Consider the following 15298-nt stretch of genomic DNA (forward strand, 5'->3'; position numbering starts at 1 on the left):
TAGCCAGACTGGTCTCGAACTCCTGAACTCAGGTGATCCTCCCACCTCAGGCCTCCCAAAGTGCTGGCATTACAGGCATGAGTTACAGTGCCCAGCTAAGTATGTTTCTAGAAATATCAGAATTTCTTCTGAGCATATGCAATGGTAAGAAAACCAAGTCAAAGCCTCTGATTTTGTATTTTCACATCACTCAATATTAATATCTTTACAGAATAATAACATCAATAATACACGATACCCCAGAATCCCAAGAATTTTCTTCATCTTCCTCTTGTTTGGATTCTGATGAGAACCTCTGATCTATAAAACGTTAATCACAGATACATTCATGAGAACATTTCTTACTATAAATTTTTAAAACATATACAAATCTATTTTCATTCACGAATCTGTGGACTTTATTCTGTAGCCTGTATATTCTATTGGTGGATAACAACCACCACTTCTATAGTCAATTGGTTAGAACTGCAATCTTAAAAATCTAAAAATTGACTTCATATTCATTAGAATGCAAAAAACAATAAAAATTTGACTAATTTATATTATTATTTCTTCACAAAAGAAGTCATATCTTCTTCTCCCATGAAACACACTATGTCAGATATTTGCTATTCACTCAGATAACTTTAATTACCTATCATCTCTCATTTCTTTCTAAGTTTTTAGTTTTTAGTATTACTTAGTTTGATTAAGCAATCTTTATCACACGGTTCTTCAAAAAAGATTATTTATCAGTAAGTAAGGTTCTTCAAGATATTAACTTTTTGATATTAGCAAAATATAAGTCCAACCCTTTTAAATTTCAATATGCCATGACAGTATATGTTTTAGATAAATAAGCTTAAAGAACTTGTACTGCATATAAATTAAAAGCTGCTTTAATTACAATGAGATAGTATTTCCTCAATGCAACAATATCTTCAGAATCAACTTGTGACTCCTTGGAGAAACATTAGAAACTTATAGGAAAAATGACTGCTGTAGGTAACCTAAATTTCCAACACTTCATAGAATTAAATCAAGGTCCACGCAAGGTCCAAGAGTGCTGAGAGCCATGAGGCAGAAAACGAATATGTAACAGAAATATTCTAAATGCATCTGAAGTGAATTCACTCAAATTTCCTTTTCAGAAACTCTAAAGTTGCCTGGCTATCTTCTTTCCTGCCCCATTTCCTGCCTCACAATCCATCTTCCTTAGCCAAAATAATGTCTACATCTGTGGTATTGATTCTTCCCATTCAACATCTTTTAAAATCAATTTTCCCAACACTTTCTTTCTCTTTGATTAGGGGTAGTATCTGACATCTGTAATTACTATTTCTTTACCTCTTTTTTCCCCTCTGGCCAGAAACATACTCAGAAATAAATGCAATATGATGCTTTCCCTTGACCCTGCCATGCCTTGACCTTCTATCCAACTGCCCTCCTTCCAGATTTTTCCAAAGGAAGGGCTGTTCCCTTGCTACTTAAGAGTGAGGTCCAAGGACCACCAGCATCAGCATCACTTGAGAACTTATTAAAAATGCCAGAATCCCAAGTCTGCTGAATCATTGCATGCATTGTTAACAAGGTATTCAGCTGATTTTCTAAAGTTTGAAAACTTCTGGTCTTTACTGAGTCTTTATGACAAACTATATACACGCATGGCTGTGCAAATATGCTTATATTCACCTATTGCAGATAAAACACAACTCTCCATGGTCAGGTGCTTCCATCCCTAATGCCTTCCCATCAGTGAGAAAGACAGGAGTGACAACATGTTTGCTGTAATTCCCTGACAAATTTTGGTAATGAAAGGTCACTTTATATTCTTCAAATCTTTCTAACCATGCTCTATCTTTTTCTAAAGAATTATTTTATTTTACCATCCACCATTATATAAACCTGCTTCTTGTTCCCCCATGCACTCCCTGTACTCTCTGTCTTCCTGTGTCTTCATTCCCTCTTTTACTCCTTTCCTCAGGTCTTAAAGTATATTGAGTTTAAACTAATAATTCAGCTCTTTTTTTTTGCACTCTCAATATAATCTGTTGCCAACAACTGAGAAGACACATAACTTTCACTCCTTTTGTTCTTCTATGCTATGCATTTAAAAAAATAATTTTCTTTGGCTGTCAGAATATATCAGTCCTCACGCACTTAGACAAACATTTGGTCAAATGATGTTTTAAATAAAAAAATTGTTCTTACCTTCTATATTGTGATTTATTGTTTTGATATCTTTTTGATATGCAGCATCAGGTAAACACATATAATTCTGTGCAGCACTCTTAGAGATAATCTGTTAAAGGTAATATCAATAAATAATTTGTTTTTTTCCTTTGTTTAAAGTCTCACAGGGTGGCTCATTGGTGTGATCTCGGCCTACTGCCACCTCTGTCTCCCAGGTTCAAGCGATTCTCCTGCCTCAGCCTCCCAAGTAGCAGGGACTACAGGCATGAGCCACCATGCCTGGCTAATTTGTTATGTTTTTAGGAGAGACAGGGTTTCACCATGTTGGCCAGGCTGGTCTTGAACTCCTGACCTCAAGTGATCCGCCCACCTCAGCCTCCCAAAGCCCTGGGATTACGGCATGAGCCACATCAATAAATAATTTCAATTTAAAATAATAAAATGACAAACATCCATCTTTTTTATTTAAAATCTTTTTTATGGGTCCGGGCATGGTGGCTCACACCTGTAATCCTAGCACTTTGGGAGGCCAAGGCGGGTGGATCACGAGGTCAAGAGATCGAGACCATCCTGGCCAACTTGGTGAAACCCCATCTCTACTAAAAATACAAAAATTAGCTGGGCATGGTGGTGGGCGCCTGTAATCTCAGCTACTCAGTAGGCTGAGGCAAGAGAATCACTGGAACCCAGGAGGCAGAGATTGCAGTGAGCTGAGACTGCGCCATTGCACTCCAGCCTGGTTGACGGAGCGAGACTCCGTCTCAAAAAAGAAAAAATCTTTTTTTTAAAACATATATATATATATTTTTTTACTTTAAAGGCAATTTGATTTAAAGCTATTCACATATTGAACACCAAAACATTTCAAGAGAAAATCTCACATATGCTCTGTAGATAATGCTTATCTTTTATCTTCATGTGGCTATTGACTAGGTTACTAAGCATGGAAAATAAAACATATTCAGAAAAAATTCACTCGTGCATGTATTTCAAAAGGAATTAACTTCAAAGTATCTGCCTTACTCTATAGTCCTCACCAAAAATAATAGGGCATTTCAAACACAACACAGTATGATTAAACACTTGACATATGCATAATTATAGAATTTTTGTTAAAATCTATGCACGGCATGAAGAGAATTTTCAGAGTATGTCATGCAGAGTAGGAATCGAACTCTGTAGAAGTTGATTCATTTAGGAAAACAAGGGCTTAAGATAATACGAATAATTTTTACAAGTTTTTTGCTGATAAAGAACTGCTTGAACAAAAGGAAAGATTCATAAGGAAAACTTATATTTATGTTAGTTTTACATGAAAGCAAACAATCATTAGATAAAGTATGCAACTGATTCTTAAGACATAAATTCAGAAAAGCAGAGCAAGCCTTCATAAAAAGAGAAAAATAAAAACATGTATTCATGAAACATCTAACATGTGCCGGACACATATTTGCAGATTTTTCTTCACCTTAGAATAATGAGGATGATGACGATGTTGGTGGTTACCCCACTTTCTGCTTCCTAGTCATTCTAGGTTGTTAAGAACAAAATGATGAACAAGTATGGTCCACTGTTCTCTCTGTTCAGAATGTCTTCCTCCTTGACTTTCATATGGCTTACTCCTCATCTTTGAGATGGGAGATTAAATGACAGACTCAGAAAGATTTACTCTGACCATAGAATTCCACTGCCACTCCCATACCCATGCTAATTATAAAGTTCTTCAATTTTCTCTAACCAAACATTCTCTGTTTGTTTTGAAGAAAAAGTTATAGCGACTTGTAAGTGTTTTTTATTTGTTATTCTCTTCCTACTAGTACACCATAATCCCTCATCTTGGATATTCAGAGATTCACTGCCTAGCACACGGTACTCAGAAAGAAATTACTCCAGGTCAAAACATTGAAAATCTCGTCAGGAAAGTCTAACTTTCCTAACTGCTATATTTCTATGGAAAATCTGCAGCAGTAGCCTGCTGAAAGTTACCATACCCTTACCCCCAAAATTAGAAATCCACATGCCTGTTACTACTCCCCGTTCTTGTGCTAACAGTACTGCTTTCACATAAATGTCACTTTGATCATTCTGTCCTACATTTGTATACAGACTTTCCAGTTTACAAAATGTTTTCTCATTTGTTACAACATTATTTCATCACATGTACCTGAGAGGTAGATACAAGCACTATTTTTATAAACAAGGTTACTGGTATTTCATTAGGTTAAATGATTTTTTCCAAGTTCCCACAGCTAGTAAGTGATGGAACCAAAATACAGACTTATTTTTTGACAACCACTCGTTGCTGTTACCACTATGCAGCTGCTGCTTCTAAGTGGTGAGGCCTTTCCTATCTCTTCCACATCCACAGTTGTGACCTTGGAATACATCATTATTATTTGATACTTACATGGCTGCAAACATGGCTGCCACAAAGGGACTCAGAGTTCTATTTGTGAAAAGAATATCTGCTTATTAAAATACTACTCAACCAAATTGTTGTTATTATAGTTTTACAGGTGTCCTATCTCTCATGTTTACCCAACTCCTGCAATGTTCCTTCAGATCTATACTGGATAATCAAAATATACCAATACTTTCAATTCCCAGGCATTATTTTCTCAAGTTCCAAGTTGAGCAAGACTAAGACTACAGTTTAAACTCTTTCTCCCTGAATCCAATTAGAGCTTTTGTACATCTAGATATACATACAATCATCTATTTGCCCGTAAATGAACGCAGAGAAATTATTTAGTTATTAGACAAACTTAACTTCAGAACTCAAATAGATTCCTAGTGGCTTCTAAGCCTTATTTTCTTTTGCACTATTCTACTCTGGCTTCAAAATTAATCTTGCAAATTAGCAGAATTGCACTATGCAGCTGTTATCTACTTGGCACGTGATTATAAACTATGTTCTGATATATGGCAGAAAATAATTTCTTATAGACACACGCAGAGGTGACACAATAAAGCCAAATCATCTTTTTATGTTTTAAGATTACTCAAGTTTTAAAACAACAGCAACAACAATACACCTACCTCAGCATCTGAAGGTGATTTTGTATCTTCTTTTTGTCCTGATTCTGATGTGGGCATCTTATCTACAAAATGTTATTCACAGACACATATATGAGAACATTTATTACTGTAAATATAAAAACATATACAAATCTATTTCCATTTATGAATATTTCAAAAATAAAAGTAAAAGCAAAAATAGAATTTCAAAATTGAAGCAGGTTCAGAAAAAAGAATTGATAGTATGAACAAAGACAGCAAACAGTATTTTTTTTTTGGAGACGGAGTCTTGCTCTGTCGCCCAGGTTGGAGTGCAGTGGCGCGATCTCGGCTCACTGCAAGCTCCGCCTCCTGGGTTCACGCCATTCTCCTGCCTCAGCCTCCCCAGTAGCTGGGACTACAGGCACCCACCACCACACCCAGCTAATTTTTTGTATTTTTAGTAGAGACAGGGTTTCACCGTGGTCTCGACCTCCTGACCTCGTGATCCACCCACCTCAGCCTCCCAAAGTGCAGCAAAAAGTATTTTTTTAAGTAGACATTGTTATTTGGTCTATAAAATTGTTTTCTAAATAATAGCATTTAAGCATACAAAAATTTTCAGAGGTATTTACTAAATTACCACTTCTATTATTTTGGTATAAAAAATAAAATTGTCATTACTTGTTAGATCTTGTGGAGCTTGTTCAATAATGCCAATATCATTTTCTTGTTGTCCAGTTACTGTCTTTGTTGCTCCCTGCTATTACAAACAAAAACCAAAAAGCAACAACAAAAAAAACTTCAGAAAAAAATTGTATTTATTCACTCACTCACTCAATTTGTTAGACAATAAAAAATATATACATTGTATCTATCAAATCACAGGCACTACCCTGGGAGAAGCAGAAAATATACACAGAAGATAGATTCTGGCTTACATTCAAGAAATGGTAGAGACATGCGAAAGCAATAAGAACAGAAAAGTATAATTCACCAGTTCTACAATCTAAGTCAATAAAATACATAAGGGCATAAAGGAGAGAACGATCAGTTTCACCTGAAAAGCACAGAAAATGCTGCCATAATGGGGCCATATTTGGAAGGACAGGCCAAGTGCAGAGTCAGGATACAAAGACTCTAGGTGCAATAGCATGTTCAACATAATAAGGCACGAAACAACATGGCAATTGAGGGATGCCAAAGTGATGTGGTAAAACTGCAACACAGTCAGAGGAAACGAGTTGAAGAGATAAAATGGGGCCAAACCATGTAAGATATGTGTCACACTAGAATGTGAACTTACCCCTTCATGTAATGGGTATCCACTCAATATGCAGATGAATTACATCATTACAAATATATTTTAGAAAGGTGACCCTTCCAGCGATGTAAAGATAGATGAACATGGGGAGATGGGGCAAAACTAGAAAGGAGTACTTCAAAATTATAGATAGAGAGTTAATTATGGTAATAAGATATGAAAAATTATAAGAAGGTAGATAATACAAAATTTGGTGTGTGACTGGATTGGTGACCAGGAGGAGGGTTGAAGTGCAGGATGTGGGGGACAGTTGAAATGCAGGTTGAAGTGCTTGAGAATTTCATGGCTACTTCCTAGGTGTTATTTACTAGAATGGGGAAACCACATGACAGAGTAGATTACAAAGAGTCAGAAAAGAGTCAGAAAAGAATAAAAATGATGTTTTCAGTTTGAGACCTACAAGATTTGAGGCATCCAAGGGGCTTGGAAGAAAGATCTGGATAAATACATTTGGAGTATAAGTAGATGACCTACATGAGGACAATTACGTAGTGATAAGAAAATAAATATTTATAAGATAGACTAAATGAGTAGAAATAAGCAACACAAATCTATACAGACTGCCAAAATTTTGAAAATGAAATCAAAAGAGAGAGAAAAACATGGGATTAAGTTTCTCAGTTATATATTTCCAAATTTGTTTCCAGAATATAATTTTATTTATATAGGTAAATATTTATTTCTGAAATATTATTGCAATATGCATCATTGAATTGAACGAAAACATTTAATTCTAAAACAAGATTCTACAAAACGACCTCTATAAAAACCTTGAAATTTTTAATTGTGCAAGAGAAACGCTTACCCATAGAATTATGAGGCATTTTTAAGTACTGCTGTAAAGTGAGATAGAAATGTAAACCCTGTTTCAAAATTCACCTGCTTTTCTTATGTTCCTGTAAACAATATAATACTAGCTCGAATTGCCTACTTACACCATATAGGATGGTAGTTTAAAATTGGAAAAAAGATCTCACATAAAGAAAATTAAGCAATAATTATTCAAGTTGAAGATTTAATGGTTTTTACACATATCTATGATTGTCAAGCAGGATTCAGTATTCACAGGAAAAGTGAAGAAAGAAATAAAAAATTCAAGTCGACAGGATTCCTGAGTTTTAGAAATAAACAAATATACGTGCAAAGTTTAATAATTATGAAGACTCAAGTTAAGAAGGCCTCCTGGAAATAATATCAAATATCCTCATTGCAAGAGATATTTTAAGAGTAAAAACAATTCTTCTGATGGTAAGTTTGTTTACTCTGTTAACAATCTTCCCTTACACATGATTCTATGATAATAGGTACTTTACTTTAAAAACATTCACAAATATTGAAAACATTCATTTGATGTGTGCATATAATACCATTACACACAGATACTAAGAGCAAAGGATGTCAGAATATTTCTAGAGATTAATAATTTCTACATTTATTTCTTTGAGAGTGTTCTAGCTTAAAAGTGATTTTTCTCTTTTAAGAGATACAGATTAAGAACCTTGTTCATATGATCAGAAAATTTAATTTTAATAAAAAGCTTAAATAAAATGCTTATTTATACTCTATTATCAAAAATATTCAAAACAGCTACCACGGTTACATCAAAGAGTAAGATAAACTAGGTAAATAACCTAAGAACATGCCAAACAATAAATTATAAATCTTAAACCAGAAACTAACGAGTCAAAAATTTTAAATTCCCAATAAAGCTGACAAGACCTAAAACAGATTTCACTTTGCATTCTACATTAATATAAGTATGACTACATTAAATATAAAACATAAAGTTACTAAAGGAAGTGATAATTAAATTTTCATTCCTTTTTTATAATTTTTTTGTTAACACACTATAAATGTACATATTTTGGGGGTACATATTACCACTTAATACATTCACATAATCAAAACAGAATAATCGAGATATTAATCACCCTAAGTATTTATCTTTCCTTTATGTTAGAAACATTCAAATTATTCTCTACTAGGTATTTTAAAGAGTACAACAGATTGCTCTTACCTATACTTACCCTTATATCTTCTTTCAGTTTTTTATTAAAATCAGCTACAAGTCACTCAAAAACACCTGAGCTGTATTTTATTACCTGGCTATGTTTTCTTAATTTTTATTTTAAATCATTTATATCATATCTTTCATTGTAGAGAGTTCCTGCTCTCATTTAAACAATTATTTTTGCTGTGTTTCTTTTTATAATAATCTGTGCCATCTTGACTGTCTCATGGAGTCTCTATGTTTATCTCACCCTTCTTCAATGAATTATTTCATTTCACCCCCTTCATGTAATTTATTATTATACAAATATGGTGGTATCCATTAGATTATTATTTTTCTTTCTTTTTTCTTTTTTTTTTTTTTTTTTGAAACGGAGTCTCGTTCTGTCCCCCAGGCTGGAGTGCAGTGGTGTGATCTCAGCTCACCGCAAGCTCCGCCTCCTGGGTTCACGCCATTCTCCTGTCTAAGCCTCCCAAGTAGCTGGGACTACAGGCGCCTGCCACCACGCCTGGCTAATTTTTTGTATTTTTAGTAGAGACGGGGTTTCACCCTGTTAGCCAGGCTGGTCTCCATCTCCTGACCTCATGATCCATCCTCCTCGGCCTCCCAAAGGAATTACAGGCATGAGCCACCGCGCCCGGCCCCTAGATTTTTTTTTAACCAAAATAACCTAGGACAAAAATTTACCCTTACATAGTTTATAATATTGTAGAAATAATTAAAATTTAAAAAGTTAAGTTACATGTTATATTTTGAAATATCTTCACGATTTACAGTTGTATTAATTACCTCTTGTGTGGAAAAATGTGAGAGTTTAGTTTTTAATAGTACCTTATTTAACTGGGTTTGCATTGAAATAGTATAGGTTGTTTCTATTCTGTTTGGCAAAAAGCTAAGTATACATAATTGAGCTTCTGCACAGCAAAAGAAACTACCATCAGAGTGAACAGGCAACCTACAGAATGGGAGAAAATTTTTGCAACCTACTCATCTGACAAAGGGCTAATATCCAGAATCTACAATGAACTCAAACAAATTTACAAGAAGAAAACAAACAACCCCATCAAAAAGTGGGCGAAGGACATGAACAGACACTTCTCAAAAGAAGACATTTATGCAGCCAAAAAACACACAAAAAAATGCTCATCATCACTGGCCATCAGAGAAATGCAAATCAAAACCACACTGAGATACCATCTCACACCAGTTAGAATGGCCATCATTAAAAAGTCAGGAAACAACAGGTGCTGGAGAGGATGTGGAGAAATAGGAACACTTTTACACTGTTGGTGGGACTGTAAACTAGTTCAACCATTGTGGAAGTCAGTGTGGCGATTCCTCAGGGATCTAGAACTAGAAATACCATTTGACCCAGCCATCCCATTACTGGGTATATACCCAAAGGACTATAAATCATGCTGCTATAAAGACACATGCACACGTATGTTTATTGCGGCACTATTCACGATAGCAAAGAGTTGGAACCAACCCAAATGTCCAACAACGATAGACTGGATTAAGAAAATGTGGCACATATACACCATGGAATACTATGCAGCCATAAAAAATGATGAGTTCATGTCCTTTGTAGGGACATGGATGAAACTGGAAAACATCATTCTCAGTAAACTATCACAAGGACAAAAAAACAAACACTGCATGTTCTCACTCATAGGTGGGAATTGAACAATGAGAACTCATGGACACAGGAAGGGGAATATCACACTCCGGGGACTGTTGTGGGGTGGGGGGAGGGGGGAGGGACAGCATTAGGAGATATACCTAATGCTAAATGACGAGTTAATGGGTGCAGCAAACCAACACAGCACATGGATACATATGTAACAAACCTGCACATTGTGCACATGTACCCTAAAACCTAAAGTATAATAATAAAATAAAAAAATAAATAAATAAATAAATAAATAATTGTACAAATTCTGCTTCTTCCAAGAAACAGAAAAAAAAGAGTAAATCATGGGGAGGGCAATGATTGATTAATGAAAATCATATATAGCAACTAAATAGAAACCTGTAAATAAATATGCTGACAATTGAGACAGCAATGCCCAGACAGCAGACACTGAAAAAATGTATTCTGTGAGGAAAAAAGTCTGGGGTAAATCATTTTTAAAAAGGTGAAGGAGGAGGGAGAAACAAACAAGAGACATGACCATTCAATCAAGTATGAGCTTCAGTCTTGAAAGAAAATGAAAAACAACTACTATAAGACATGATGAAATACATAAAATACAGACTTTTGTTCATAATATATTCCTATAATGCTGATCAGTATTTATACTACAATTAGTTACTTTGTTAATACCTGTGTAATAAAGATTTAAATTTTATTATTATATAATAAGACACTCAGTTAGTTAAACATGGTCTTCAGCCAATACATAAAAGCGAGAACATACTACAGAGAGAGAAAAAAATTTAAAAGGAATGTTTCATAAACTTTTCGCCTGAAGAAAGTATTGGTAATAAGAATTTTAGAGTAATGTATTCCTTGAAAAGATATGTTTAATAGAACATGAGTTTCAGCCCGGCGCGGTGGCTCATGCTGTAATCCCAGCACTTTGGGAGGCCAAGGAGGGTGGATCATGAGGTCAAGAGATCGAGACTGTCCTGGCCAACATGGTAAAACCCTGTCTCTACTAAAATCACAAAAATAAATTTTTTTTATTTTTACATGCCTATAGGCCCAGCTACACAGGAGGCTGAGGCAGGAGAATTGCTTCAACCCGGAAGGAAGAGGATGCAGTGAGCCGAGATCATGCCACTGCACTCCAGCCTGCATGACAGAGTGAGACCCCATCTCAAAAAAAAAAAAAAGCATGAGTTGAGATTAAAATATATTAAATTTTTTTTAATCTAAACTCCACTTGCAGAATACTAGAAAATATAGTGTAACCTTCTTTCTTATTTACTACATATCTCTGATTGTCTTCTTATTTAAGACATATTTTCTCATGATAATTCACATGAATTTATGCATTCTAAATATTAAAAGAAAATATAAACTTAAACCATATTTTAGAAATGCATTAATTATAAGATATATTATGCATATTATCTTACTTGTAACATTCCATAACATAAAAATTCATTTGTCTGCTTATTTATTCACATTGAAAACCTCTTAAAATGCTATTTATAGGCAAGACTGTATTCTGGGCACACTAGGATGCACACAAGTAACCTGCAATATCTCATAGTGATGCAAGAGCTTCAAAACGATTATATCAACAACTAAATACAAAATCTTTTGAAATTTAAAATTTTCAAATGTTATCAAAGATCTTTGAACAATCTGTTTAAAAACTGCAATTTAAAAATTCTGAAATTAAAATCTTACCATATGCTTATTAAGAGTCTCTGCTTCCACAACTGGTTGTTTACTTGGGGTAAAACCTGCATTCTTCATTTAGACGAAGAGTTTAAAGTATACTTTTAATTAAATGACTTAGAAAACACACTGGCATGCCTTAAAAATACAGATTCTGAGAAAGAGAATTTACATTTCTAGATTTCTACAATATTTTTTAAATTAGAGATAAGGTCTCACTATGTTGCCCACACTGGTCTCAAACTCTTGGGCTCAAGCAATCCTCCTGCATCAGCCTCCTTGGTAGCTGGAACTACAGGCATGCACCACCATGCTCAAATAAATTTTCACAATTTCTAATATTATTTTGGTGTAATTAAAGAACCAAGAAGAGAAACTGAGAAAAAGCTCTCTCCTAAAAACTACATGATATCAAAATAATAAGTGCAAAAAAAACCCATATGCTATGTGGCACAGTTTTGGAACTGAACAGTATCAGAGAGATTCCTTGATTACTATAATAAGTAACTTGATCCATTAAAGTTAAATTTAAGCATGAGTTTTTTTAAGTTACAATGGGATAATTTTCAAACTCACAGTAAGTACACTTATCCAAATAAAAATTTACCAGATTTTATATATTCTCTACTGCGGAAAAGTTTTTTCTAATATAACATTCTTGTCACTATGTATTCTCCAGCCCATTCCTTTTTTGGGCCCTCACACTCTCAAAGTATTTACCAATCATTTGTTATGTACTAAAGTAAAAAAAAAAGTTTAAATCAACTACTCATATTTTATATAAAATGTTCTTATCTGACCAACTTTATATTACAAACATGAAATAATGATACTTACACCACTGCAAAACATGAAAAGTAAATACTATACCGAACTAGATTCCAAATGAGAAAATCAACTTTACAAGAGACTATTTTACCTTGGTAGCAAGATTAAAGTCTTCCTCAACTTTTGTAGACTGTGAAATTTCAATAGTCGTTTTGCCAAAAAGACTTTAGAGAAAGAAGATACAACATAAATGAGCAAATTCATGTATTTTAAAATCTGCTAGTTCATATCTTGGTGTTCACTTTAAAAAATGAAAACAAAAAGCAAAATCTGGGGAAAGATCAGTCCTCTGTATATTAAATCATGTTTCTTGGTAAAATTAACATATGCCCTCTGTTTTTATAAAAGATTTTAGTTACCTATTTTTGACTGTACCTCCCCAACCTATAACATCCAATGAACACTCACTCTTAGTTCCATAAAAAATAGGGACAGCCAGTATAATTGGCATACCCTGAGTATAATTCATCCTCACAAACTGTCCTCAGTGATGAACTGGAAATCTACTTAATGACTGACATAACTTTTGATATCTAAACTGGAACAAACTTGATAACCTAAAATGAGTAAGAAAGACACAGTTACCTTGTCCCTTTTCCATTATCTATCTCCGATTCAAAGACTAATCTGTGTCACAGGAAAATGACATTCTTTGTTTTTCAGCATAAAAACCACTTAAGGCCCTGTTGCTTCCCTTCACCCTAAAACACTACAGAGAGTGCCCTGAAATATTTGAAATGTTGAAAAGCTGACCCTACAAATGTCAAATCACAAATGTATATTTGTTATTGGGAATATTTTTCTCAACAAAAATTGAAACATTAAAAATAATAAAATCTAACTACTTATTTTATACTTGTCCTTCCTTGTTCAGGTCTACATAAACTAGCAGCCTTAAAAATCTTCGTAGGTACTTATACCCAAGGAGAGAGACTGCTAGAAAAACTGAGTCCTGATAGTTGGATTTCTCTAAGTACCACATACACACAGAGAGAAAGACCTGGAAGTGGGAGCCACTATATATATATATAGTGAAAGTGTCTCTCACTTCCAGATCTTTCTTCTGCAGGGCTTCATGGCAGTCTCCAACCTTTAAATATTCAGCTCATCAAAGCACAGATTACTGAAAAGATAAACTCAATGACCAACCAAGAAGCTCTGTATTTACCTGTTCCTAGAAAACAACTAAAGGGAGTCTCAGTCAGTCATTCACCTCCAGCATAAGCATGTTACCAAAAACCCAACTGAAGCTCCATGACTTATTTGCCAGCCAATCTTACCCCTGCTTTATATGTACATGGGTAGGACATCAGAGGCTTGGAAAAAGAGGCAAAGGAGAGGGGACACCTGCCCTGGGCCACAGATCTATGTAATTCAGCAACCTTCAATCTCCTAGCACTCAAGGGGCTCTAAGCCACTCCTGTGAGATTTGGGGTGAAAGAAGAGAATAGGACATTTCTATCTGATAGTAGAGACTTTTTTTTTTTTACCCTTTCAATAGAAAGCTTGAAGTGTGTCCATTCCTCCAATTAAACAAGCAAAAAAGCAGCGACCTATTCAGGACTTCTTTTGAACCATATTTTAGTATGCCTTTCTAGGTAACTCCCAATGTCTACTGTGTTTCTGTTCTAATTTATCTTCATCAGACTTGTCATAAGATGCAACATTCTGATCTCTTTGGTAAAACCCTTACTCCTACCAATCCTGCAATTGTTTCTCTTCAAACTTGGCCTTTCCCTGCTAATTCCATTCTTATCTACTTCCACTGGGTTCTCCAGCTAATTCCATTCTTATCCTTTTCAATTTGTTTAATTAGACCCATTCCCTCTTCCTTTCTATTATTCAAACACTCACTTACATGACTATATAAAAACAAGAGTAATGGGCTTTGAAATGAGTTTAAATATTACTTCTGCTGCCTCCTATATTTAAATAAGTCACTTTGAGTTTCAGACCCTCCATCTGAACAACCATTTTTCCAGGATATTAAATACAGGTTGAAATATGAAAGTATTTTGATTAGTCTCCAAGAGTCCTTAAAATCCTAAAATTCCATGTGCTTTTAATTTTACCTATAGAAAAATGGGGCTGGTGGAAAGGAATAAAATAATAGAAGAAATGAACACCAAGGAAAGCAGAGAAGAAAGTAATCAGGAAAAGATTATAGAAAAGTTATGGAAGAAGAAAGGAAGACTCTAGAAAAAAAATGAAGAGTGCATGCAACTAGACAAGGTACTGCTTTGAAGAAAAACTAAACTGGGAAGTCAGTAAACGGAGAAATATATAAGAAATAGCCTCTAAATATGATTAACATATCTATATGTAGATATTCTCCAATAAGAGTAAAATAATTCATCTATAGGATTTACCTGGTCTTGCTTATGAAACAAAAACCTATGTCTTGTCACCACAGCTAAGTCAGATCTGCTCTAAAAACTGTGATGAAAAAAACAAGGTACTGGTATACAACTTTGACTCTTAAACATGTTAGAACAAAGTCTTGGATTAACCAGTCTTCTAAAGGAAAATTCTAAAAAGAGTTAACATATAACAAAATGTGACTTTTTGAATTGATCCTATCTGGACCTGTACCTTGATCCTAGTGATACAAAGG

At 34.5% G+C, this 15298-nt stretch overlaps 1 protein-coding gene across 2 annotated transcripts in view; it reads right to left on the reverse strand.

Moving 5' to 3' along the window:
• Positions 1–15298, reverse strand: part of LOC129480856 (ankyrin repeat domain-containing protein 30A-like) — a 124270-nt gene that overhangs the window by 84261 nt on the left and 24711 nt on the right. For both annotated transcript variants that reach the window (XM_055275260.2, XM_055275262.2), the window contains exons 9-14: positions 12776–12848; positions 11866–11928; positions 5854–5932; positions 5212–5273; positions 2191–2281; positions 239–300 (exon numbers count right to left, since the gene is read on the reverse strand). In XM_055275260.2, the coding sequence (XP_055131235.1) occupies positions 239–300; positions 2191–2281; positions 5212–5273; positions 5854–5932; positions 11866–11928; positions 12776–12848 (430 nt within the window). The remainder of the gene's footprint in view (positions 1–238; positions 301–2190; positions 2282–5211; positions 5274–5853; positions 5933–11865; positions 11929–12775; positions 12849–15298) is intronic.

This window comes from Symphalangus syndactylus, chromosome 4 (genome assembly GCF_028878055.3).
Source record: "Symphalangus syndactylus isolate Jambi chromosome 4, NHGRI_mSymSyn1-v2.1_pri, whole genome shotgun sequence".
NCBI classification, from domain to species: domain Eukaryota; kingdom Metazoa; phylum Chordata; class Mammalia; order Primates; family Hylobatidae; genus Symphalangus; species Symphalangus syndactylus.